Here is a 27,026-nt window from a genome sequence, read left to right as displayed (position 1 = left end):
GGCTGTGTGGCCTCAGGCAGGGGCTGAATTAGCACCTCCTTAGATCCAGGAGCCACTGTACCCAGTGGTCAGAGGGGGACCATTCTCCCACTTCAGACACAGCTGCTTCCCACAGCCAATTGGCCTGGAGGTCAATTCCTCCCAGTGATCCTACATCAACCAAGGCACCAAGAGTGCACCAAGAGTGTCCACCCCAGGTAACTGGAGAGGCTGAGCCACTGGGCCCTACAGGACACCTGGCGCGCAGGGCTACTCTATCAACACAGGGAAGCAGCCAAAATGCGGAGACAAAGAAACAGGTCACAATTGGCAGAAACGGAGGAGGACAGACGACTGGATATAGAGTTCAAGGCCACGTTTATAAGGTTTGTCAAGAATTTTATGGAAACCGCCGATAAATTTAATGAATCCCTCAAGGAGTATAGTGAGACCATGGAGGACATGAAAAAGGACCAACTAGAAATTAAGCATACACTGACTGAAATAAAGAATAATTTACAGAGATCCAACAGCAGACAAGAGGATCCCAAGAATCAAGTCAAAGATTTGAAATACAAAGAAACAAAAAATACCCAACCGAAAAAGAAAAAAGAAAAGAGATTCAAAAAATATGAAGATAGTGTAAGGAACCTCTGGGACAACTTCAAGCGTACCAACATCAGAATTATAGGGGTACGAGAAGGAGAGAGAGGGCAAGATATTGAAAACCTTTTTGAAGAAATAATGACAGAAAACTTCCCCCACCTGGTGAAAGAAATGGACTTACAAGTCCAGGAAGCACAGAGAACTCCAAACAAAAGGAATCCAAAGAGGACCACACCAAGACACATCATAATTAAAATGCCAAGAGCAAAAGATAAAGAGAGAATCTTAAAAGCAGCAAGAGAAAGACAGTCAGTTACCTACAAGGGAGTACCCATCCGACTGTCAGCTGATTTCTCAACAGAAACCATGCAGGCCAGAAGAGAGTGGCAAGAAATATTCAAAGAGATGAATAGCAAGAACCTGCAACCAAGATTACTTTATCCAGCAAAGCTATCATTCAGAATGGAAGGTCAGATAAAGAGCTTCCCGGATAAGAAAAAGCTAAAGGAGTTCATCACCACCAAACCAGCATTATATGAAATGCTGAAAGGTATTCTTTAAGAAGAGGAAGAAGAAAAAGGAACTCTTACCATTTGCCACAGCATCGATGGAACTGGAGAGCGGATAAATACCACAAGATCTCACTTATTTGTGGAATATAATGAACAACATAAACTGATGAACAAGGACTGATCCAGAGACGGAGAGGCTTTGATTGGCCTTGGAGGGAAGGTAGGGGAGGGTGGGGGCAAGGGGGAAGGATCAACCAAAGGACTTATATGCAAGCATATAGGCCTAACCAATGGACACGGACAACGGGGGGGGTGAAGGGATGAGCGGGGGGGGGGGGAGGGTACACATATGTAATATCTTAATCAATTAAAAAAAAAAAAAAAACTACCCGCAAACAATGTGTTAAGATATCTCAGTAGCATGATGATTGCAACTACTTTCAATTTTAATTTATGACACAGCATTCCCGAAGGTGTAATACTATTAAGAAATTCGATGGGAAAATTTTCCTTTTCATCGTCATCTGTTAAATCGATGGAATCAACACTCAAGTAGGTGTGAAAATCTCTGAGTATATCCAAAATTTCTTCATTTAATTTATGAACATGCTCATTTTTAGGATAAAGAATTGCACGTTTAGATATATTTTTAATATTACCTATAGATATACTATTTCCTATGGTAGCTTCAATAATAGATCCATTACAAATCATTTCATGGAGGATTTCAATAATATCCATTCCTAAATGAAAACTGCTATCAAGTTTGCCATCTCCAAGTTTTACTAACCATCCTATCTAATAAAAGAGAAACATGGTAATTGGCGTACAACCGCTACCCTTCCCATTGGCTAATCAGGGCAATATGCAAATTAACTGTCAGCCAAGATGGCGGCCAGCAGCCAGGCAGCTTGAAACTAACATGAGGCTTGCTTGCTTCAGTGACGGAGGACTCCAACGTTCCCCGCCTGCCGCTGCAGGCCTCTGAGCTGCAAGCAACTATGTAACAAACATAGAAGCTAAACAAAACCCCAGAAACCTGCCGGGCTTCAGCCAGCAGGATCGCAACATTGTAAGCAAAGGCCAGAAACCTACTTTCAACAGCGGAGGCCTAAGAGCTGGAGCCAAGCATCAAAGCTAAAGCTGGCCCAGAAAAAAAAAAGAAAAAAAGGAGCGGTTGGGAGCTTCAGTCACCCCCAGCCTGAAAACAGCCATTAGCCCCTCACCCAGGCTGGCCAGGCACCCCAGTGGGGACCCCCACCCTGATCCAGGACACCCTTCAGGGAAAACCAGCCGGCACCCACCCATGCACCAGGCCTCTACCCTATATAGTCAAAGGGTAATATGCCTCCCAGCACCGGGATCAGCGGAGCCTCGAGGCCTCCCGGCACCGGGATCAGCGTGACAGGGGGCAGCGCCCAAACCCCCAGATCGCCCTGCGGCTCTGTGTGTGACAGGGGGCAGGGCCACAACCTCCCTATCCGCCCTGCTCTGTTGGTGACAGGGGAAGGCACCCCAAACCCCTGATCAGCCCTGCTCTGTGCCTGATAGGGGGGAGCTCCCCAACCCCCTGATTGCCCTGTGGCTCTGTGTGTGACAGGGGCCAGCGCCCAAACCCCCTGATCACCCTGCGGCTCTGTGTGTGACAGGGTGCGGTTCCCCCCCCCCCCCCCCCCGCCACTGGCCTTGCTCTGTGTGACGGGGTAGAGCCATAACCTCCCCATCGGCCCTGCCCTGAGTGTGAGAGTGGCGGCACCCCAACCCCCTGATCAGCCCTGCTCTGTGGGTGATGAGGGCGGTGCCCCAACCCCCTGATGGGCCCTGCTCTGTGCGTGACAGGGGGCTGTGCCCCAACCCCCTGATTGGCCCTGCTCTGTGCGTGACAGGGTACAGAGTCCCAACCCCCCTGATGGGCCCTGCTCTGTGAGTGCCAGGGGGAAATGCCCCAAGCCCCTGATTGATCCTGCTCTGTGCATGACAGGGGATGGCGCCGCAACCTCCCCATCAACCCTGCCTTGAGTGTGACAGGGGATGGTGCCCCAACCCCCCAATCGGCCCTACCCTGAGCGTGACTGAGGGTGGAATCACAACCCCCCGATTGTCCTGCTCTGTGTATGACAGGGGGCGGCGCCCCAACTCCCCAATCAGCCCTGCTCTGAGCCCGACCAGGGGCTGCACCTAGGGATTGGGCCTCCCCTGTGCCACCCGGGAGCAGGCCTAAGCCAGCAGGTCGTTATCTCCCGACCTGCCAGACTGCGAGAGGGCACAGGCCGGGCTGCGGGACCCCCCCCTCCCCCCCGAGTGCACAAATTTTTGTGCACCGGGCCTCTAGTCCTGTATAATAAAAGGGTAATATGCAAATTGACCCTAACAGCAGAACAACTGGGAATGACTGGTCACTATGACACACACTGACCACCAGAGGGCAGATGCTCAATGCAGGAGCTGCCCCCTGGTGGTCAGTGGGCTCCCACAGGAAGAGCTCTGCTCAGCCACAAGCCAGGCTGATGGCTGCCAGCACAGCAGTGGTGGTGGGAGCCTCTCCCACCTTCTCAGCAGTGCTAAGGATGTCCAACTGCAGCTTAGGCCTGCTCCCCGCTGGCAAATGGACATCCCCTGATAGTTGCCGGAGGGATGTTTGACTGCCAGCTTAGGCCCGATCCCCAGTGGGGGGTAGGCCTAAGCCAGCAGGTGGACATCCCCCGAGGGGTCCCAGACTGTGAGAGGGCACAGGCCGGGCTGAGGGGGAATCCCCCCACCCCCCCTGCTGAGTGCACAAATTTTTGTGCACCGGGCCTCTCTATACTAATAAAAGAGAAAGATGCAAATGACCATCCCTCTGCAATGCCCACAAGCCACACCCACCAACCAATCAGGAGTGAGCATGCAAATTAACCCGACAAAGATGGTGGGCTAATTTGCATACACAGGTGTCAAGCACCCTGGGAGGCAACGGCAGCCAGGGGCTCCCGGGACCTTCGCTGGTGGAGAGCAGAGCAGGAGAGTGGGAGGTTTGGAAGACTTGGCAGAGCAGGAGGCCGCTGGACATAGAGCAGAGCAAGAGGGTGGCTTGGAGGGCGTGGCTCCCTCTGTCACCCCAGCTTCCTCATCACAGCTGTGGAAACTGACAGCAGGGAGGAGGAAGTCCCACCCCCACGGAATCAGCCAGAATCAGCCATTGGTCAGACAGCTCTCAGCAGCCTGACAGCCAGGACTCTCATTCACCTGCATCTCAGATCGTGACAGTAGAGAGGTAGGACTATGTCTAAAGAACAACTGTTGATACAACGTAGCTCTGCAGCCAAAAGATGCCTGCGTTATCGACAGAAAATGTCTGAAGAGCAACGTACGTCTGATCTTGAAAGAAGGCAGCGCCTGGGACAGAATGTATCTGAAGACCAGCTATTGGAAAAATGTTGCTCTGATGCTGAAAAACACTGGCGTCATTGACAGAAAATGTCTAAAGACCAACGTGCCTTTGAAGTTGAAAGAAGGTGGTGGAGACGACAGAATATGTCTAGGGAACAGTCATCAACAAGTACTACCAATTCTGGTAGGAACTGCCTTCTCAGCAAAAATGGAGTACATGAGGATGCAATTCTCGAACATAGTTGTGGTGGAATGACTGTTCGATGTGAGTTTTGCCTATCACTAAATTTCTCTGATGAAAAACCATCCGATGGGAAATTTGCTTGATGTTGTAGCAAAGATAAAGTCTGTCCAAATGATATACATTTTCCAGATTATCCAGCATATTTAAAAAGATTAATGACAAAGATTCTGACAGTAAAAATTTCATGGAAAATATTTGTTCCATAAATAGTTCTTTTGCTTTTGCTTCCATGGGTGCAAATATTGCATCACCATCAGGATATGGGCCATACTGTTTTAGAATACACGGACAAATTTATCACTGTATTGGAACTTTACATCCTTTGGATGGTATTTCTCAGAAGTTTGCTCAACTCTTTATTTCTGGATACAGCTGAAGCTACAAGTAAAAGATTAGCAATGCCAAAAAACCAGGGCTGCTCAGAAAGACTCATGATCAACATCAACAATCTCATGCATGACATAAATGAATTAACAAAATTGTACAAGATGCTACATGAGGTAGAAAAGGAAGCCCAATCTGAAGCAGCAGCAAAAGGTATTGCTCCCACAGAGGTAACAATGGCAATTAAATATGATTGTAACAGTGACCCAGGTAGATATAATTTTTCCTGTGTAACCAAGGTTGCTGTCATATTCAGAAACGAAGATGGAGAACCTCCTTTTGAAAGGGACTTGCTCAGTCATTGTAAACCAGATTCCAATAATCCAAATGCCACTAAAATTAAACAAATCAGTATCCTGTTTCCTACATTAGATGCAATGACATATTCTATTCTTTTTCCACATGGTGAAAAAGGTTGGGGAACAGATATTGCATTAAGACTCAGAGACAACAGTGTAATCGACAATAATACTAGACAAAATGTAAGGACACGAGTCACACAAATGCAGTATTATGGATTTCTCTCTGCGCGGGACACATTCAATCCTATTTTAAATGCAGGAAAAGTAACTCAACAGTTTATCATGGATTCATATTAAAAAATGGAGGCCAATCGGATAAATTTCATCAAAGCAAACCAATCTAAGTTGAGAGTTGAAAAATACAGTGGTTTGATGGATTATCTCAAATCTAGATCTGAAAATGACAATGTGCCGATTGGTAAAAATGATAATACTTCCATCATCTTTTGAGGGTAGTCCCAGAAATATGCAGCAGTGATATCAGGATGCTATGGCAATTTTAACAAAGTATGGCAAGCCCGATTTATTCAAAACCATGACATGCAACCCTAAATGGGAAGATACTGCAAACAATTTACAACGCTGGCAAAAAGTTGAAAACAGACCTGACTTGGTAGCCAGAGTTTTTAATATTAAGCTGAATGCTCTTTTAACTGATATCTGTAAATTCCATTTATTTGGCAAAGTAATAGCTAAAATTCATGTCATTGAATTTCAGAAATGCGGACTGCCTCACGCTCACATCCTCTAATTAATTCCCTTTCAATGTGCACGAATTTCGTGCACCAGGCCACTAGTTCACTATAAGCAGAATCCTCTGATCTGCTGACCAAGGCCGATTCCGTGAGGAATGGGGCTCCCTCCTCCCTGCTGTCAGTGTTCGAGGTGTGCGTGAACGAGATTGGGGCTGTCAGGGCTCGGACAGCAAGCTGACCAACGGCCGATTCCGTGAGGAATGGGGCTCCCTCCTCCCTGCTGTCAGGGTCCAGGGTGCGGGTATCCGGCTCCTTACTCCCAGCTGTCAGGGTCTGAGGTGCAGGTGAATGGGATTTGGAGCTGTCAGGGCGCCAACAGCTACCTGACCAACATCTGATTCTGGGAGGAATGGGGCTCCCGCCTCCCTGCTGTCAGGGTCAGGGGTTCAGGTATCTGGCTCCCTCCTCCCTCCTGTCAGGGTCAGGGGTTTGGGTGAATGGAATTTGGGGCTGTCAGGGCGTTCACAGCAAGGTCTGGCTCAGTGCTTGTCATAGCTACAGGCTGGTGGTCTGGCTGTTGGTTGTTCTGGTTTTTAGACCAAAACAGTTGCTGGGCTTTTATTATATTGGACTAGAGGCCCGGTGCACAAAAATTTGTGCACTTGGTGGGGGAGGGGGGGTCCCTCAGCCCGGCCTGTGCCCTCTCGCAGTCTGGGACCCCTCGGGAGATAACGACCTGCTGGCCTAGGCCTGATTCCGGGTGGCAGAGGGCAGGCCCAATCCCTAGGTGCAGCCCCTGGTCGGGCTCAGAGCAGGGCTGATTGGGGAGTTGGGGCGCCGCCCCCTGTCATGCACAGAGCAGGGCGGATAGGGAGGTTGCAATGCCACCCTCAGTCACGCTCAGGGTAGGGCCGATTGGAGGGTTGGGGCACCGCCCACTGTCATACTCAAGGTAGGGTCAATGGGGAGGTTGCAGCGCCACCCCCCGTCACGCACAGAGCAGGGCCGATCAGGGGGTTGAGGAGCTCCCCCCTGTCTCTCACAGAGTAGGGCCGATAGGGGAATTGGGGCACTGCCCTGTCACACACAGAGCAGGGAGGATAAGGGGGTTGGGACGTCGCACCCTGCCACACTCAGGGCAGGGCCGAAGGAGAGGTTATGGCTCTACCCCGTCACACACAGAGCAGGGCCCATGGGGGGAGGGGAGTTAGGGTGCTGCCCTCCATCACCCACAGAGCAGGGCCAATCAGGGGGTTGGGGCATCGCCACTGTCACACTCAGGGCAGGGCCGATGGGGAGGTTATGGCTCTACCTCATCACACACAGAGCAGGGCCCGTGGTGGGGGTTGGGGCGCTGCACCCTGTCACACACAGAGCAGGGCCGATCAGGGGGTTGGGGCGCCGCAGCCTGTCACACACAGAGCCGCAGGGCGATCAGGGGGTTGGGGAGCTCCCCCCTATCAGGCACAGAGCAGGGCTGATCAGGGGTTTGGGGTGCCTTCCCCTGTCACCAACAGAGCAGGGCGGATAGGGAGGTTGTGGCCCCGCCCCCTGTCACACACAGAGCCGCAGGGCGATCTGGGGGTTTGGGCGCTGCCTCCTGTCACGCTGATCCCAGTGCCGGGAGGCCTCTCAGCTCCGCTGATCCTGGTGCTGGGAGGCATATTACCCTTTGACTATATAGGATAGAGGCCTGCTGCACGGGTGGTGGCCGGCTGGTTTTCCCTGAAGGGTGTCCTGGATCAGGGTGGGGGTCCCCACTGGGGTGCCTGGCCAGCCTGGATTAGGGGATGATGGCTGTTTGCAGCTGGTCACATCCCCTTCAGGGTGGGGGTCCCCACTGGGGTGCCTGGCCAGCCTGGATGAGGGGATTATGGCTGTTTGCAGCTGGTCACACCCCCTTCAGGGTGGGGGTCCCCACTGGGGTGCCTGGCCAGTCTGGGTGAGGGGCTGAGGGCTGTTTTCAGGCTGGCGGGTGACTGAAGCGCCCAGTCTCTCCTTTTTTTCTTTTTTTCTTTTTTTTTTATTCTGGGCCAGCTTTAGCTCTGAGGCTTGGCTCCAGCTCTGAGGCCTGGCTCCAGCTCTGAGGCCTCGGCTGCTGAAAGCAGGTACCTGGTTTGTTTGGGTTCTATAATCGAAACACTGTTTCAACTCCAGCTCTGAGATCCTGGCTGGCTGAAAGCAGGTTCCTGGGGTTTTGTTTAGCTTCTATATTTGTAACAATGTTTCAAACTGCAAGCTCAGAGGCCGGCAGCTGTAGGCGGGGAACGTTGGAGTCCTTTATCACTGAAGCAAGCAAGCCTCATGTTCGCTTCAAGCTACCTGGCTGCCAGCCGCCATCTTGGCTGGCAGTTAATTTGTATATCGCCCTGATTAGCCAATGGGAAGGCTAGCGGAGGTATGGCTAATTACCATGTTTCTCTTTTATTAGATAGGATACCCCCAAACTGGAAACAAGTTGGTTAACCAAATCTTGGTAGATCCAATCCATGGAATACCACTGAGCAGTAAAAAGGAATAAACTTTTGATACACACAACTTGGAAGGATCTCAAAGGAATTAATTAGGTTAGGTGAAGAAGTCCAAACTCTAGGGTTAAGTATTATGTGATTCCCTTTGTATAGCATCCTTGAAATGAAAAAACTAGTGTGTGGGACAGATTAGTGGTAGTCAGGGATTAGGTAGGAGGTAAGAGGGCGGTAGGTGTCTGTGGCTATAAAAGAACGGCACAAGGGGTGCTGGGGACAAACTCTCCTGTACCTTGACTGCGGTAGTGGTCACCCGATATTGTGGAGACATAAATACACAGACACACATACACAAGTACAAGTCAAACTGGAGAAATCTGAATAAGATCAGTGGATTGTATCAATGTCTATATTCTGGTTGAGTATTTTACTAGTTACGTAAGATTTTACCACTGGAGGAAAATGGGTGAAGGGTATATGAGATCTGTCTCATTTCTTATAAATGCATCTGAATCTACAACTATCCTATATAATAAAAGCCTAATATGCAAGTCAACCAAACAGTGAAATGACCGGTCGCTAGTATGTGCAGTGACCAGCAGGGGCAGACGTTCAAAGCAGGAGCTGCCCCCAGCCAACAGGCTCCAGGCCAGCCAAGATGGGTGCCAGTAGGGGTCCCCCCAATTGCCCCCCGGTTGCCCCGCAAAGGGAGGCGACGATTGGCAGCAGGGCAATTGGGAGGAGGGGCTGGCAAGAGGGCTGTGCCAGGCCCGCCAAGGCGGGTGTCAGCAGGAGGCTCCCGAATGCCTCACTGGTCACCCCACAGATTGGCCCTGATCGCCAGCCAGGCCTAGAAAACCTACCCATGAATGAGTTTCAGACATCGGGCCTCTAGTCTTAAAATAAAAAATTTAGTCCTGGCTGGTGTGGCTCAGTTGGTTGCACCAAAGGGTCGTGGGTTTGTTTTTTTTAAAAAATATATTTTATTGATTTTTTACAGAGAGGAAGGGAGAGGGATAGAGAGTTAGAAACATGGATGAGAGAGAAACATTGATTAGCTGCCTCCTGCACCCCCCCAACTGGGGATGTGCCCGCAACCAACGTACATGCCCTTGACCGGAATCGAACCTGGGACCCTTCAGTCCACAGGCCGACGCTCTATCCACTGAGCAAAACAGGTTAGGGCAGGGCTCGTGGGTTTGATCCCTGGTTGGGGCATGTATAGGAGGCAACCAGTCGATGTTTCTCTTTCTCTCTCTTCCTCCCTGAATTAAAACAAAACAAAACAAAACAAAACTTCAGCAGATGTAAAAGACTGGTATTGCTGACAAAAATGCATGTAACCTGGATTTAATCATGAAGGAGTAGCAGGCATCAGACAAACTCAAAAACTGGCCTATCCTATATAATAAAAGTGTAATATGCTGACTGCTTAACCAGTCGCTATGACATGCACTGACCACCAGGTGGTAGATGCTCCGACCGGTAGGTCAGCTTGCTTCTGAGGTCCAGCCAATCAGGACTGAGCAAGAGGGCTGGACACGCCCCAGTCGGGGCCTGCTGACCAACCTCCCATGGTCCCTCCCCAGACAGCCTGCCCCCATTGGCCCCGACAGGAACTGGGTGAGACGGCCCCAATTGGCCCTGATCGCCGGCCAGGCCAAGGGACCCCACCTGTGCACGAATTTGTGCACCGGGCCTCTAGTAACTCTTCGTAAGTGTCAATCTCATGACACAGAAAGAGACATGACTAGTACATGCAACATATAATCTGATAGAATAATCCAGGGTTTTCTTTGCTACAAAAGACATCATTAAGACAATTTTACAAAACTCAAGAAAAAATCTATAGATCAGATTAACAGTACTATATTAGAAAATACTTAATGAAATATTTAAGTTTGGGGCACCATATCCCAAACTTACTCTCAAATGGTTAAAAAATGAATATACACATAGAAAAGGAAATATGGTAAAATGTTAACAGCTGAAGAATCTGGGCAAGGGAATACTTTAGACTATTCTTGCAATTTTTATGTAAGTCTGAAATTATAAAGAAAAATTATAATAAAAAAATTTTAAAGGGGTACAAGATACTACACAGAGCCTGGTAGACAAACATTCAATAAAGTAGTTTTCAGATGTTTTATACTGATTTTCAGGTGAAAAAACAAGTTGAGAAGCTAATAAACTGTCAGGAGGAACTATGGCAAATTGGTGGTAAGGTCAGGATCTAACTCAGGTCCTCACATCTGTTCCAGACCAAAGTCTGTGCTCCTTTCATGAGAATGAGGAAGGATGAAAATGTCACCCCTCCTTCCCACCCAAGGATGTGTATGGACTGTTTAAGGAGAGGATGGCGTTATATAAAAATTGGCTTCAAACCACCCTCCAAGCAATTCACTTCTTAGTTTCCTATGAGAAAAGCCTAAGACGGTGACAGGGACTTAACACCACGAACTCAGCTCTCAGGGAGGATATTTTGCTTGTAGCACATCAGACAACCAAGTAACAAACGTACTGACTTCTGTTTGTAGGGGCTCCACTACAAGTGGCAGGCACCCTGTCATTCCCGTGTCTTTGCTCACCCGTTCGAAGTCCACCAAGCGCCCAGGCTGCGCTGGTCAATGGGCTATCTAGGATGGCTACGTCATACAGCTCTTCTACCAGTCCTTCCCCTGTCACCAGCACCCCATGGCTACGCTTAGACAGGATAGATAACTGATTTTTAACAGTTTCTTTTTCTGAATAGATAATACACAGTTCAAAATTCTCATGGAAAGAAATGTGTATCGTCCTTCCCCTCCCACTGACAACCAGTGCTACCAGTTTAAATACGCAACTTTCTGTATTTCTTCATGTTACTAGAATCAGCTAGACCACATTATAATATTAAGCTAACCATCTACCTCAAATACTCCAAGTGATCGCTATAATTTAGTAATTTCCCCAGGCAGGCATTTAAAATATCCTTAAAGTACTCGTGTGGATATGTTTTCAACATTGAAATGACTGAAGGTTACAACTTTTTAAAAAAGTGAAAATATATTTGTAGTATGTACGATCACAACAGGTATCTACGAACTCCATGGCTGGTAAGCATCAATCACTAGCGTACTGGCGGCTCACCTGGTTCCTGTCGCGAGCATTTGTGTATCTGATCTTCTGGATGAAGTAGAATATGAGCCATGCTGAAGAAATAATCATCAACACGATGAAGGATATTGACACGAAGACCAGAGAGCCTCGGCTGAAGTTCTTTGGCGGCATCCGCGTTCCAACAGCTATTGTCATTTGTACAGAGATGTTTTTCTCCAGGTAACTCAAAATATCCTTACCCCTCAGTTCTGTAATCATGACAGCAATAATATCGCCAGTGCCTGTAATGTAAAATAAATACATATACATTTAAAAATCACAGGAACATCAAATACATAAAAATGCTTAGAAAAACTATACTACAATTTCTGCTAAAAGCAAGAGTTTTCAGATTCAACTTTTTAAATGAAATGAAGTCACAGTTGGGTATATGTATGCTGGCACCACGCGAGAACAGGAATTTGTTTTGTAGCACTTAAGACTTATATTAAAGCATAAACAATTGCAGGGTTAAGAGCCATATTAACTTGTATTACAACTATATTTAAAGAAAGTATATCAGTCAAATGTGAAAACAGACAACACAGAATACGTAATAAAATCATGGCAGGTTTTCTTTGTTAAATGTTTTCCATATTAAAATGCTCTTTAGGAAGTCCAACTCCTTCAGAAAAGGAAAAAAAAATGCCGTTATTTATAGTACAAAAATTGGTACTTTTCACACTAATCATTCTTAGAAACATTTCTGTGACACCTGTTGTGTAGAACTAGTACAAGAAATAGAAAGAAAACAGGCAGGGCAGCTGCATAATAGCACTGAACGTTAGGACACAAATCTGGTAACTGAATTAACAGCAGCAAAATGCCAAATGGTGGTATCTTTTATTAAGAACAGCTGAGCCTGGCTGGCATGGCCCAGTGGCTGGTTCGACCTATGAACCAGGAGGTCTCAGTGCGATGCCTGGGTTTCAGGCTCAGTCCCTGGTAGGGGGTGTGCAGGAGACAGCCAATCGATGATTCTCTCTCATCATGGATGTTTCTATATCTTTCTCCCTCTTCCTTCCTCTCTAAAACCAATAAAAATACATTTTTAAAAAAAGAACACTGAAACTAACTTTGGTCCTAAGTCCAGGTCGACTGGAGGAAGGCGGCGTTCCAGCTCCCCCCAGAGCCCGCGGGAAATCAAACTTCCTGAGATAATCCACCTCCAGCACTCTGGACGAGTTGGGCATCAAGCTGCTTCCAGCTCCTCACAGCTGTCAGAGGTTCTGCCACAGTCACAGACCATCGAGTCCCACATAATAAAAGCCTAATATGCTAAGTATCCAGTTGTCCGTTCAACCAATCAAAGCGTAATATGCCAATGATATGCTAAGGTGGCTCAACCGCTCACTATGACGTGCACTGACCACCAGGGGGCAGATGCTCCAACCGGTAGGTTAGCTTGCTGCCGGGGTCTGGCTGATTGGGACTGAGCGAGATGGGCCGGACACGCCCTGGAGCTCTCCTGTGGTCCCTCCCCCACCCCGATCATGCACTGGTGGGGTCCCTCGGCCTGGTCTGTGCCCTCTCACAATCCGGGAACCCTCGGGGGATGTCAGAGAGCCGGTTTCGGCCTGATCCCACAGGCCAGGCCGAGGGACCCCTCTGGTGCACAAATTCATGCACTGGGCCTCTAGTTTAATTATAAAGATGTTTTGAAGTTGCACTTCTAGTCATCTAGTTCTTTCACTTAGATAATTTACTGTAGTTCAGTAAAGGCAGGTGACTCTCCTATGCATAGCACGAAATTACAGTCCGGAAAAAGGGAAGCTTTTTTACCAAAAATCTAGCTGTGATTAATTGTCCTGTCATAAACTGAAGCTGTCTGGCCAACATGCAGCTTTTACAATTTGCTTTTCTCAAAGAGCTCCAAAGACTCTGGCCAGTAGAGGAAGGAGAATAAACATTTTATTTGGGGGAAGAGAAAGTTATAACCACTTACACAAATTTGAATAAGGTCTGCACATATAAATGTAGACCACCAAGACAAAATACCCCCCATAACTTGCCCTTTCAAAGGCTTCTTCAATGAATACTACTACTGAACATTTACTTTATATGTTTAATTTATGATATTTAACTAAAAGGACTATCCTTGTATCATGTGCAGTCAAAGATCACATGCAACTGAAAATAAACTCAAAGTAGCTAATTAAAAGTAGTTTTATGAAAAATTTAATCCAATGGAACATATACCTTTGTACTATCTTATTCAAAATTGTGCCATCCACTTTATCAGAACAGCAATTCATCAGAATACTGATTAAAAACCCCCCCAAAAAATGAAAACTGCAAATTTAAAGCAAGCAACAAAGTTAACATCTTAATTATCTTTCTGAAATAAAAGCTCTGATCAGTAAGTTAGAGCAAATCATAATATTATGCTAAACCATTTAAACTTCAATTTAGAAACCTTAGGTTTGTGCTTTTAAAATGTTGTTCAACAGGCAATGGTCTGTGGTGTAAGATACGAGGTATGGCTATAAAGTAACTGAGACGGATCCCACACACGACCCACGACAATCAGTCTCACTGCTTTATAATCACACCAGGTACAAGCAGGGTTTTGGAAATCAGGCCTGAGGCTCCCCCGTGAAGACTCAAGCTGGAAAAGGAGCAGGGAAGGCTGCACAGGTAGCCAGCAGGGGAAGCCGTCCAGTCACCTCATCCACTCAGAGAACACTACGTGAGCACCACCTCATTTCAACGGGAAGGCTGTGTGGGAGAAGAAGTGTGTAATTATTTCAGCCGTCCCTTCAGCAATGTTTATTGAGCACATACTATAAGCAAGGCTCCTTAACATTCACCTTTCAAAGAGAGCGGAAAATTACCTACTGTGAAATAAAAAATACATATATTTATCTCTACCCCTGGTTCCTGGCACAGGGCGCCTAAAACCCTTGAAATTTCCTAAGTGATAAGCATTAGGAACCTCCTTTGTCTTGGCCTTTGACACTGGTTCCTGACACAGAACTTAATCCCTCGGAATTTTCTGGGTGATAGGAGAGTCTTTTGTTCTAATGAGTCCTCTCCTGATGGCTCCTGGATAGCTCGAGGATGGGGACTGGTCACCAGTAAAACCAAGCCAGGGTGAGACGCTTGGACCTTCCTCGGGGGAGGGGAGAGGGCCTGGAGGCTGACTGAATGACCCATCAGGGCTAGGTGACCAAGACGCCACACAAACCTTGGCTTGGAGAGCTTCGGGCTGGTGAACACGTGCAGGAGTTGGGAGGTGGGGTGTCAGAGCCCTTCCCCATTCCTTGTCTTCTGTAAGTGCTCATCTGGTTATTTATCTGTATCCCTGACAGGGGTGGGGAACCTTTTTTCCTGCCAAGGGCCATTTGGATATTTATAACATCATTCGCAGGCCATACAAAATTGTCAACTTAAAAATTAGCCTGCGGTATTTGGTCAAACATTTAATTAACTCACCCCAACGCCTTGGCATGGCCAGGCCCAAGGAGGGCCTTACACGGCCCAGGGGCCACACATTCCCCACCCCTGCTTTATTATATCCTTTGTAATAAACCAGTGCATGTAAGTATTTCCCCTAGAAAGGGGTTGTGGAAACCTCGATTTATAGCCAGTTGGTCAGAAGTATAGGTGACAATCTAGGGCTTGTGAAGGTTTCTGAAGGTGTGTGTATGTGAGGGGCGGGACCTTGTGGGACTGAGCCCCTAACCTGTCGGAGCTGAAGCTAACTTCAGGTAGTGTCAGAATTCAATTGAATTATGGGACACCCAGCTGGTGTTGCTGAGGTTGCTGGTATAGAGAAAACCCCATACACATTTGGTGACCAGAAGTGTCGGAAGTGAAGTGCTCGTGCGAGCAGTAAAGGAGATATAGGCAGGAGTGTTTGCTCTTGATTACATAAAAACTCAACCCTCAAAGGGCAAAGGAGACTCTTAAAGCAACTAGAGAGAGAAGCCAGACTCAGGTAGTCTCATAATGCGAGTACAGAGGAGGAAAACCCTGCAGGTGAAGCGAAATGAAAATAATTATAGATCATCAGAATACTAGTGAAGGCGCTAGGTTAATCATTTTAGGTTGTAAATCCCTTGAAAATCTGATAATACCGGATCCCTTCTAGAAGAAAAGTATCCCCCCACATCATGGACCTTCTCCTCATTCCTCACTCCCAAAGCCAATCTGGCCTCAAGACCTTGATTTAAGGATGTCTCAGACACCTGATTTTGAAGATTTGCAAAGACACAGTAGGATGCAAAATAAATACCCAGAAATCAGTTGCATTTTTATACACCAATAATGAACTATCAGAAAGGGAAAGACAAACAAAAACCCCAATCTCACTCACAACTGCTTCAAGAAGAATAAAATCCCTAGGAATAAATTTACCAAGGATGCAGAAGACCTGCACTTGGAAAACTGTAAGACACTGAAGAAAGACAACGAGGAAGATACAAATAAATGGAAGCACACACCATGTTCATGGACGGGAAGAATGAGCATCATTAAAATGGCCATAAGGCCCAAAGCCATCTACAGATTCAACGCAATGCCTATGAAGACACCAATGGCATATTTCACAAAACAAGAACAAATGTTTCAAAAATTTATATGGAACCACAAAAGACCCCAAAGAGCCACAGCAATCTTGAGAAAGAAGAACACAGTTGGAGGAATCATGCTACCTGATATCAAACTATATTACAAGGCCACAGTAATCAAAACAGCATGGTACTGGCATAAAAAAACAGACATACAGATCAATGGAACAGAATAGAGAGCCCCGAAATAAACTTATGCCTTTATAGTAAATTTACATTTGACAAAGGAGTCAAAGCATACTGTGGATTAGAGACAGTCTATTCAATAAATGATGTTGGGAAAATAGGACAGATAACGTGCAAAAAAATGAAACCAGACCACCTTCTTACACCATACACACACAAATTGGACTCAAAACCATAAAAATCCTAGAAGAAAACATAGGCAGCAAAATTGAACATTTCTCAGAGCAATACTTTTTCTGATACAGCTCCTCAGTCAAGGGAAACAAAAGAAAAAATAAACAAATGGGACTACATCAAACTAAAGAGTTTTTGTACAGCAATGGAAATCATCATCAAAATGAAAAGACAATCCATTGAATGGGAGAGCATATTCACCAACGATACATTTGATAGGGGGTTAATACCCAAAATTTGTAAAGAACTTATAAAATTCAACACCAGAAAAAGAGAGTCCAATTAAAAAATGGGCAAAGGAGCTGAATAGATACTTCTCCAAAGAGGACATACAAATGGCCAATAGACATTTGAAAATATGCTCAACATCACTAATCGTTAGAGAAATGCAAATTAAAACCACAATGACGTATTACCTCACACAGGTCAGAATGGCTATCATCAATAAGTCTACAAAGAGCAAGTGCTGGCGAGGATGTGGAGAAAAGGGAACCCTAGGGCACTGTTGGTGGGAATGCAGACTGGTGTAGTCACCGTGGAAAGCAGTAGGAAGTTACCTCAAGGAATTAAAAATGGAACTTCCTTATGATCCAATGATTCCACTTCGGGAATTTATCCAAGGAAACCCGAAACACTAATCTGAAAGAATATATGCACATTATGTTCACTGCAGTGTTATTTACAATAGCCAAGATTTGGAAGCAGCCCAAGTATTCATTATTAGATGAGTAGATAAAAAAAGCTGTGGTATATTTACTAGGTGTACCGGTTATTAATGACGGATTTTGTAATCAAAGAAAACACAGTAATTTCAAGAGAAACATCAAAAGTGCTTTATTCAAAGTAATGTCCATCACTAGCTACACATTTCCCCCATCTTTCAGGTAATTTGTGGATACCGTCCCAATAGAACTTTTCTTGTTTTGAGGCAAACCATTCAGAGACCCAATTTTCCACTTCTTTGTATGTTTTGAAGTGCTGCTCAGAAAGTGCGTGTGCCATCGATCAGAACAAGTGGTCATCTGAAGGAGCAAGGTCTGGTGAATACGGCAGGTGGGTTAATACTTCCCAGGCAAGATCTTTTACTGTGTCTTTAACTGGTTTTGAAGTGTGTGATGGTGCGTCATCATGAAGCAAAATTACTTTGCCGTGTCTTCTGGCAAATTCTGGTCGTTTCACAATCAAATTGATTATTTGTTGCCAGTAGCAATCAGTATTCATGGTTTCACCTGGTTTTAGAAGCTCATAATACGTTACACCTTCCTGATCCCACCAAACGCAGAGCATTGCCTTCTTTCCGAAGCGATTTGGCCTTGCAGTAGATGTTGATGGTTGACCTGGATCAACCCATGATTTTGTGCAATTGGGATTCTCAAAATAAATCCACTTTTCATCGCCAGTCACAATTCGATGCAAAAAAGCCTTTCTTTCGTGCTGTTGAAGCAACATTTTACTGATGACTTTTCAGTTTTCCATTTGTCTTTCCTTCAGTTGATGTGGCACCCATTTTCCTTCCTTTACAATTTTTCCCAGTGCTTGTAAATGATCAGAAATTGTTTGCTGAGCAGCGTTTAATCTTTCTGCAAGTTGTTTTTGAGTTTGACATGCACCTTCATCCAATAACGCTTGTAACTGTTGGTCTTCAAACTTTTTGGTTGACCTGGACGTTCCTTGTCTTTCACATCGAAATCATTACTTTGAAAGCATTTAAACCAGCGTTCACAAGTATCCTGAGATGGAGCATGTTCACCAAAAGCTTCCTAAAGTATACGATAACTTTTTCTTTAAAGTAACGTAATGAATTAAAACTTCCCACAAATGCTCTTTCTTTGGCACGAAATTCGACATCTTTAAGTGTAAAAATATCTATGATGTTAACACTTTTAGCAAATTTGACATATGAAGTTTTGAAGCTTGCTGTCAATACAACAAAAATAGCATACATATCAAATCGCATATATATCAACATATGTGTAACTCCATCTATTGGAAAAAATGTGCATTATTAACTGGTACACCTAGTACACAATGAAATCCTACTCTGCCGTCAAAGGAAGAACATTTTACCCTTTGCAACAGCATAAATGGGACTTGGAGAACAAACATTATGCAAAGTGAAATAAGCCAGCCAGAGAAAGTCAAGTACCATATGATTTCACTCATATGTGGAATTTAATGAACAAACTGTACCAAGCAAAAGTGAGAGAAACTCACAGATAGAGAGCAGGCATACAGTTATGGTGGTTGGGGTGTGTGTTGGGGGGAGGGGTTAGGTATTGAGCAAAAAAGAAAAAAAAGAGAACTCATGGACATGGACAACAGTGTGGTGATTGTGGGGGTGGTGGAGGTGGAAAAGGATATAGAGGAGAAAAATGGTGATAAAAAAATAAGATAAATAAATAAAATTTTGCAAAAGACTTGGCCTAGCTCCTGGGGGGATATTAATGCAAGAGAAACATGTAAGCTTTAAGATAAAACTAGGGTTAGATCAAGTAGTGAGTGATAAGAGTTAAAACTAATCCTATATAATAAAATGCTAACATGCAAATTAACCGAATGGCAGAATGACAGGGGGAGCACTGCTCAGCCAGAAGCCAGAGTTCACAGCTGGCGAATGCAGCAGTCGTGGCGGGAGTCTCTCCCACCTCTGTGGCAGTTGGACATCCCCTGAGGGCTCCCAGACTGCAGAGGGTGCAGGCCGGGCTGAGGGACCCCCTCCCCCACCCTGAGTGCACGAAGCTTTAGTCCTATATAATAAAACCCTAGTATGCAAATTGACTGAACGGCAGAACAACCGGTCGCTATGACACGTACTGACCACCAGGGGGCAGATGCTCAACGCCAGAGCTGCCCCCTGGTGGTCAGTGCGCTCCCACAGGGGGAGTGCCCCTCAGCCGGGCTCACAGCTGGCTAGCACAGCAGTGATGGTGGAAGCTTCTCCCACCTCCGCTGCAGGTGAGCAGTAAGGAGCAAGGTGTCCTGGACTGTGAGAGGGATGTCTGAATGCTGGCTTAGGACATCTCGGGAGTGGGCCTAAGCCAGCAGTCGGACATCCCCCGAGGGTCCTGGACTGCGAGAGGGCACAGGCCAGGCTGAGAAAACACCCTCCCCCTTGCCACTGCACGAAATTTCGTGCACCGGGCCTCTAGTTAGACTATAATGGTTACACCAAGGAGAGAGGACAAATATCTGGAACATCCATCACCACTCTCACATCCCAAGTCCTTGGCAAAATACTGCTAATAAATCATGGATGTGGCCTCAGAATCCCGTGTATTTCAATATGCTCGGCAGCCAAGATTAATTTACCAGAGATGACAATTAAGTAAAACCCTAGTTGTGATCCCTGCTTTCACCGTTTTTTTTCTAAATATTCTCCATTATTATTCTTTAATGTGAATCTATGCTTCCACTGCTTGAGTTTGGCTACTTTCACACACAATTCCCTTTTATTTGGTAATTTTTAAGCCCACAAAAAAAATTTAATACTATATGAACACACATGCACTTTTCATTCAGATTTGTCAACTGGCAACATTTTACCTTTTCTATATGTATTTATTTTTATTGAACCAATTGAGAGTAATCATGACATTCCCTCCTTAAATACTTCAGCTTATCTCGTAAGAACAGGACACAACTCATTTATCATACTCAAGAAAATGAACTCTGATACACAGTGCTATGTAATATACAGACCACACTCAAATATCTCTGCCTAGCTCTAATAATGACTGTCAGAATTAGTTTAGCACCTGGGATGCAATCAGGTTGGTGGGCATGTGCTTAGTTATCTTGTTAGTGTCTTTGTATCTAAAGCAGAGGTGGCCTGTGCGCTGTGGCTCAGTGGTTGACTCTCGATTCTTAAACCAGGTGGTTACGGTTCAATTCCTCGGTCAGGGCAATGGCGGGGTTGTGAGCTAGATTCCTGGTCGGGGGCGTGCAGATGGCAGCCAATCAGTGATTCTCTATCATCATTGATGTTTCTATCTCCCTCCCTCTCCCTTCCTCTCTCTGAAATCAACAAAATCATATTACAAAAATAAAATGTTTAGAGCAGGTCCTCAGTTACTTTTGGTTGCTCACAACACTGACCTTTTTGAAGAGTTCAGGCCATGTTTAGAAAATGTCCCTACTTTGGATCTGATTGTTTCTTCATGATGAGATCTCAGAAGTAAACATTTCTGGTTGGAATGCTACACAGGCAACATTCTGGCCTTCGAGCATGCATACAGAATTTTGCCTTTCCTGGTGATGGCAAATTTTATCAGTTGGTTACTCTACTACAGTGGTTCTCAACCTTGGCTGCACATTAGAATCACCTGGGGATCTTTTTAAAATCTTGATTTCTGGGCCTCATCCTCCGGAAATTCTGTTTCTTTGTTATGGAGTGGGGCCACAACATTAGTAACAAAGAAACAGAATTTGCGGAGGATGAGGCCCAGAAATCAGGATTTTGAAAAGATTCCCAGGTGATTCTAATGTGCAGCCAAGGTTGAGAACCACTGCTCTACTACCTGCCAGATCTCTCTACTGTAAACAAATGCTTTTCTCTTTTTAATTAATAAGCAAACTATGGGGTACTTTCAGAATACCCAGTTCTCCAATAGGCTTTCATGCAATGCACTCAGCACCCACTGATGCCCACGTGAATCAGTTTCAATAGTTTGAAAACAGTGATTTTCTAATGCTAAAATGTCTTCTACACCGTGTAAAAGTGTTCTACAATCAGAGGCACTAACATATTTTGGTACCTATCTTTCTTCCTGTTTTAAAATTATGTAACTGCTGGATGGGCAATTTTTCTGTAAAAACCAGCCCCCCCTCACAACAATTCTATTTTGTAATGGGAAAAAAGATAAGTAGGAAAATATGGTAATGCTGCTATAATCCAGACTACAAAATCAATTTTTAGTGGCCAACGAAAGAAAGCTCAGAATTAACCTCCTTTGGGCGTTGGAGTCAGAATGTCTAGATTCAAATTCCAGCACGACATTTAACATCTCTGAACTTCAGTTTCTTCTTTAAAAAAATGAGATCTTACCTGCAGAATTCATGGCAGGTGCTCAGTAAATGTACAGCGTACTGCGAAAACCAAAAAGCCCCTACCACAGAATGCTGGGGCTGCTAGTCCCTCTCTTTAATTCCTCCCCACACCCTGGGAAGCACTCAGGCACCTGCCGACAACACAATCTGCCTGGCTTCCAAGAGGATTCGTGCCTCAGCTCAGGGAGTCCTCCCAGCTGGGAAGTATCAGAAATCCACCCCCTCCACACTGTCTCTCGCTCCTGGGCATCAATCTCAGAGCAAGCCCAGCTGATTCTTTCACCCCAAAAAGGCAAACTCAGAAAGCACGTGAATTTGTGAGGCATTAGACCACAGTATATGGGGAGCCGGCACGGCCATGGCATACTCATGCCAGCTCAGCCTGGTTCAGTGACCCTGAGTGGGGGCGGTGAAAGGCTTAGAAAAGACAGACATGAGAATGAAAGATGGGTCTCGGTGGGACGCTGCCCCTCTGACGGACAGCACCAGCGCCCACAAGCCGTGTCTTTATTTTATAGCAGATGCCAGGAGGCAAAGTAAGGGTGTGATCAAGATGTTTACAACCTTCTCGTGGGTTTCAACCCCACTCAACTACATGCACCTGAACTCTATCACTCAGGCACGTGGGTCACGTGTTCGGACCACAGGTTCAAGCTCACAGCTACAGCTATTGGCTGTAATTGTGCTGGGGAGGCTCTGCCCTCCAAGCGGGGACTTGCACGTGGCAACAAGAGGCCTGTGCCCTCTCCTCAGTCCGCGGCTTGAACCTGGCCACACGCTGTGGCCGCCCACACAAGTGGAGAGAGGTGCTTTTCCTATACCAGTAAGCTTTTTTCTTTCCACTTTTTTACTGTAAGCTTACCTGTTTAAGGGGGAAATCCTGTGCAAAACCCCACTTAGTGGAGGTTCTACGCTTTAGCGATAAACTTGTTTGTTCAGTTCAAATCAACTGCTCAAGTTTTAAGAAATTTTAAAGCTCTTAGATAATTCTAGAAAATGTCCCATAAAAAAAGGTATTTTTGGAGGGATGCTGCATCCTCACATTAAAATGTGGATTGCAGATAGCTCCAAGGATACCTTTGTGACTTCTGGTAGGTTACTGTCAATGGCGTGAGAGTTATTCCTACAGAATTTAATGCCCTATTTATATGTAAAGCAGAACACTATATGCTGTAAGTCAGAGATGAAAACTGCTTTAAAATTCTAGAATGCTGCTGTGGAGGGAACCGTTAAGTGTGACGCAGGGATTTTCTGTAACAGTATCTCAGCCAAGTTGCACAGATCAAGGCGCCCTGTTGCTCGTGTCTCAATGAGTCTGCTCACTCAAGGTCGGAGGCCTTCTCTCCACTCCCACTGACTTAACTGAGCTCCTTCTCCAATCCGTATCTACCTTACCTGCACTTCTTCAAACCCAGTACTCCCCATTCTTCTCTTCACTAACCCCTTAAAGAATTCAAGAGAGAGCCCTGACTGGTTTGGCTCAGTGGATAGAGCATCGGCCTGCGGACTCAAGGGTCCCAGGTTCGATTCCGGTCAAGGGCATGTACCTTGGTTGCGGGCACATCCCCAGTTAGGAGTGTGCAGGAGGCAGCTGATCGATGTTTCTCTCTCATCGATGTTTCTGGCCCTCTGGCCCTCTCCCTTCCTCTCTGTAAAAAAATCAATAAAATATATTTTTTAAAAGAGCATATACCCTCAACAGGAGTATCCTTCCCTTCTTTCCACAACGCATCTTAAAAAAAAAAAAGTTCAAGAGAGAAAACAGGCTACATTCTTTTATGAAATGAGTGTAGCAATAATCCTGACAGATGTAGATGATAGGTTATATCAATTATAGATTTCCTGCTAAGATTTATCGGTGGTTTGTCTAACATACATTTGTCATTTCTCTCCTCTGTTCAAAGCCTCTGATGTACCCCTCTGCCAGCTAAATAAAGTTCAAACTCCTTACCCTGACATTCAAGGCACTTGGGAGCTAAATGAGCCCAAAGGTAACTGACAGTCAGGTGATAGCAGACACTCCTTATTGACCAAATGAAACTGCTGGTCCAAGTGACTAAAATAGTGGCTCACATGTCATCTAAAATGGAGGAATGGAGGATAACGGAGAACGGGTTCAAGGAACTGGAAGCATCAACAAAACCAAGTGACAGAGAAAAGGGAAGAAGCATCAGTCAGATGACAGACACTGAAGTTGAGGGTCAAAAGCTACAATTCCAGGAGACAATGAGGCCCAGGGAAGTAGCTATGGGACCAGGCTTCGGTGTGGTAGAATGGTCAGAGGACGAGGGAAGGAATTTAGGGTAGGATTGTCACTTTCCACGTGGATCCTGAAGCTGGCCAGATGACGGCAGGGTTTTATGTGAGAAAGCCAGGAGCCAAGGCCTCTGGTGGATGTGAAGTGACGGGCAAGGCAGTGAATGACCGCGATGCAGAGGCACACCGGTGTGGAAACAGAACGAAAGGGAAGCTCTGTCCCTGTGAAAGCGCGTTAATCTGAAAGCAGCTGTACGGAATAACAGCACACCAGCACCACGGTGCCTGGTCAGTGCCCACAAAGACCGTCAAACTACAGCGGGAAGGCCGGGGAGGGTTGGGGGGGGGGGGGCGGGAGCTCTGTCCCTGTGAAAGCGTGTTAATCTGAAAGCAGCTGTACGGAATAACACACCAGCACCACGGTGCCTGGTCAGTGCCCACAAAGACCGTCAAAGTACAGCGGGAAGGCCGGGGAGGGTGGGGGGGGCGGGGGTAAGAGATCAACCAAAGGACGTGTATGCATGCATAAAAGCATAACCAATGGACACAAGACACTGAGGGGTAGGGGAGGCCGGGGGAAGGTCAAGGGGGGGAAAAAAAGGAGACATATGTAATACTTTAAGCAATAAAACAAAATTTAAATAAAAAACAAAACCAAACAAACAAAAAAACCAATAACTTGTAACTGCGCTAAAGCTTGAACCTGAGGCTGACATGGGTGCTGAGGAAGTTCTCCAGTCTCACAACGTAGAGCTAAGGCGCAATGCCCAGCACTCAGACGTCAGTGTCTTTTCTTCGTATACTGTCTCCTGACTGCATGCACTCATCATGGAATCTGTTTGTTTTTCCACATCATAAAAAGGGAAAGATGGCAGAGCAAAGACCTGCACAGAAGAGAAAGCCACCTTCCTTCACAAGGATGGGGTTGGGTTAATTGGGAAGACAAATCACCAGGAAGCAGAGCCACAGAATCTTGTAGTTAAAAGAGTTTTAGGGGTCACTATCAACACAAGACCCCTATAAATTACTGACTCTTTTTGGGCAGCTGTTTCTGTACACAGGTAGTTTTGAGTATTAGAAAGGGCTACCTGAATCTTGAAAATAGTGACGGAGTAAGTAGAAGCTACACTGACACTCCTCCAGGACAAAACTGAAAATACAAATAAGTACGGAAAAGCCACCCTGAAGACTCGCTGGAGAGCACTCTGGCAACCAAGGACGGAAAGTGGAGACGGCGTAGAGACTGGTAGGAGGGGCAGAGACGCTAAGGGCTGGCAGGGCTCCCACAGGCAGCATGCGAAGGTCCGGAGGGATATCTGAGCTGTGGGGGGTTCCCACTGAGAACTCTGGGGTCTAAACCCCAAGCTGGGCTCTGCAGCCCAGAGAACCAGAACTGAGAAAGGAACCCACATAACATCTGGCTGTGGAAAGCAGCAGGGTTTTGTCTGCCAGGGAGCTATGGCTGGAAATGCAGGCACTCACCTAAAGGGCCAACACACAAAATTTCATGTGTAGCCATTCACTTTGGGCTCCGGCAGAGTGGACTGGAGTGTGTGAGGAGAGTCCAGGGTTGCAGGCTGTGGGGTTGGAGCCAGGAGGGCAGCCACCTCGGTTTCCCGTGCTGAGTCATTCCCTCACACTGTGAAGGACATCTTTCTCTGATGGACCTTTGCTATTCCAGCAGTTTTTGCCTGGGGGGAAGGCAGTTGCCCCACCCTGTTAAAAGACCTCTCACCCGCACTGTGGCCGATACACTGAGGCTAATCAAGCCTGAATACAATCGGACTGCAGGCCGAGGCAGGTCTCTGGAAACTCTGAGTCTTTGCATGATCTCCTTCTGGGCCCAGGGTTAGGAAAGGCACATCTCGGTTCTCTCCAAAGGCACCGGCCCCAGCAGAGGGAGCCACAGCTGTGAATTGCTGAGAGCCCCAAACAGGATACGCAGGGCCAGTCAGAAACAGTGTCTGACATAGTCCTGCTCTAGAGATTGGGAGTCACAGCAGATCTACCTAATACATAGGCACAAACCCAAATAGGCAGCCAAAATGGGAAGACAAAAAAGCAATCCCCACTTGAAAGAACAAAGAGAATTCTCCAGAAGAAGAGTTAAACAAAATAGAGATAAGAAATTTATCAGATATAGAGTTCAGAATAATGATAGCAAAGATGCTCAACAGCATGAGAAAAGATAGCAACTATGAAAAAAGATGAGTCGGAAATAAAGAATGACACAGCACTAATAACGAGCACACTGGGAGGAATACAGCAGATTAGGGGAAGCCAAGGATCAGATCAGGATTGGATATACTAATATTGTATACAAGAGATCCACCTCAGAACAAAGGACTCACATAGGATGAGAATGAAGGGATGGAAAATAATTTCCATGCAAATGGAAACAAACAAACAAAAAAAGCTGAGGCAGCAATACTTGTATCTGACAAAATAGACTTCAAAACGAAGACCATCACAAGAGACAACAAAGGTCACTACATAATACTAAAGGGATCGATCCAACAGATATAACCCTGGTAAACCTATATACACTCAATATAAGAGCACCTAAATATATAAAAAACTTCTAGAGGACTTTAAGGAAGCGATCGACAGCAATACAGTCATAGTAGGGGACTTTAACACCCCACTGACTTCACTGGATAGGTCTTCCAGACAAAAAATTAACAAGGACACAGTGACTGTAAAGGACACAATGGATCAGATGGATTTAATTGACATTCATAGAACATTTCACTTCAGACTATACATTCTTTTCAAGTGCACATGGGTCATTCTCAAAGATAGACCACATGTTAGGACACAAAACAAGGCTCTACAAGTTTAAGAACACTGAAATCATATCAAGCATTTTCTCAGATCACAATAAAATGAAATTAACTACAGTAAAAACACTCAAAAACACTCAAACATATGGAGGCATAATAGCATGTTATTAAAAAATGAATGGGTTACCAACAAGATCAAGAAAGAAAGAAAAAAACTTCCAGGAAACAAATGAAAATGAACATGCAATAACCCCAAATCTCTGGAAAAGAGCAAAAGCAGTCTGGAGAGGGAAGTTCATAGCACTACAGGCCT

At 45.8% G+C, this 27,026-nt stretch overlaps 1 protein-coding gene across 3 annotated transcripts in view; it reads right to left on the bottom strand.

The window, feature by feature from the left end:
• RNF130 (ring finger protein 130) overlaps nucleotides 1–27,026 on the bottom strand; it is a 142,382-nt gene that overhangs the window by 78,199 nt on the left and 37,157 nt on the right. For all 3 annotated transcript variants that reach the window (XM_081091928.1, XM_081091929.1, XM_081091930.1), the window contains exon 3: nucleotides 11,689–11,939. In XM_081091928.1, the coding sequence (XP_080948054.1) occupies nucleotides 11,689–11,939 (251 nt within the window). The remainder of the gene's footprint in view (nucleotides 1–11,688; nucleotides 11,940–27,026) is intronic.

Source organism: Myotis nattereri, assembly GCF_964212035.1.
Source record: "Myotis nattereri genome assembly, chromosome: 5".
NCBI classification, from domain to species: Eukaryota; Metazoa; Chordata; class Mammalia; order Chiroptera; family Vespertilionidae; genus Myotis; species Myotis nattereri.
Note: the sequence above shows the minus strand (reverse complement) of the source record. Positions and strands in the feature narration are given on the sequence as shown.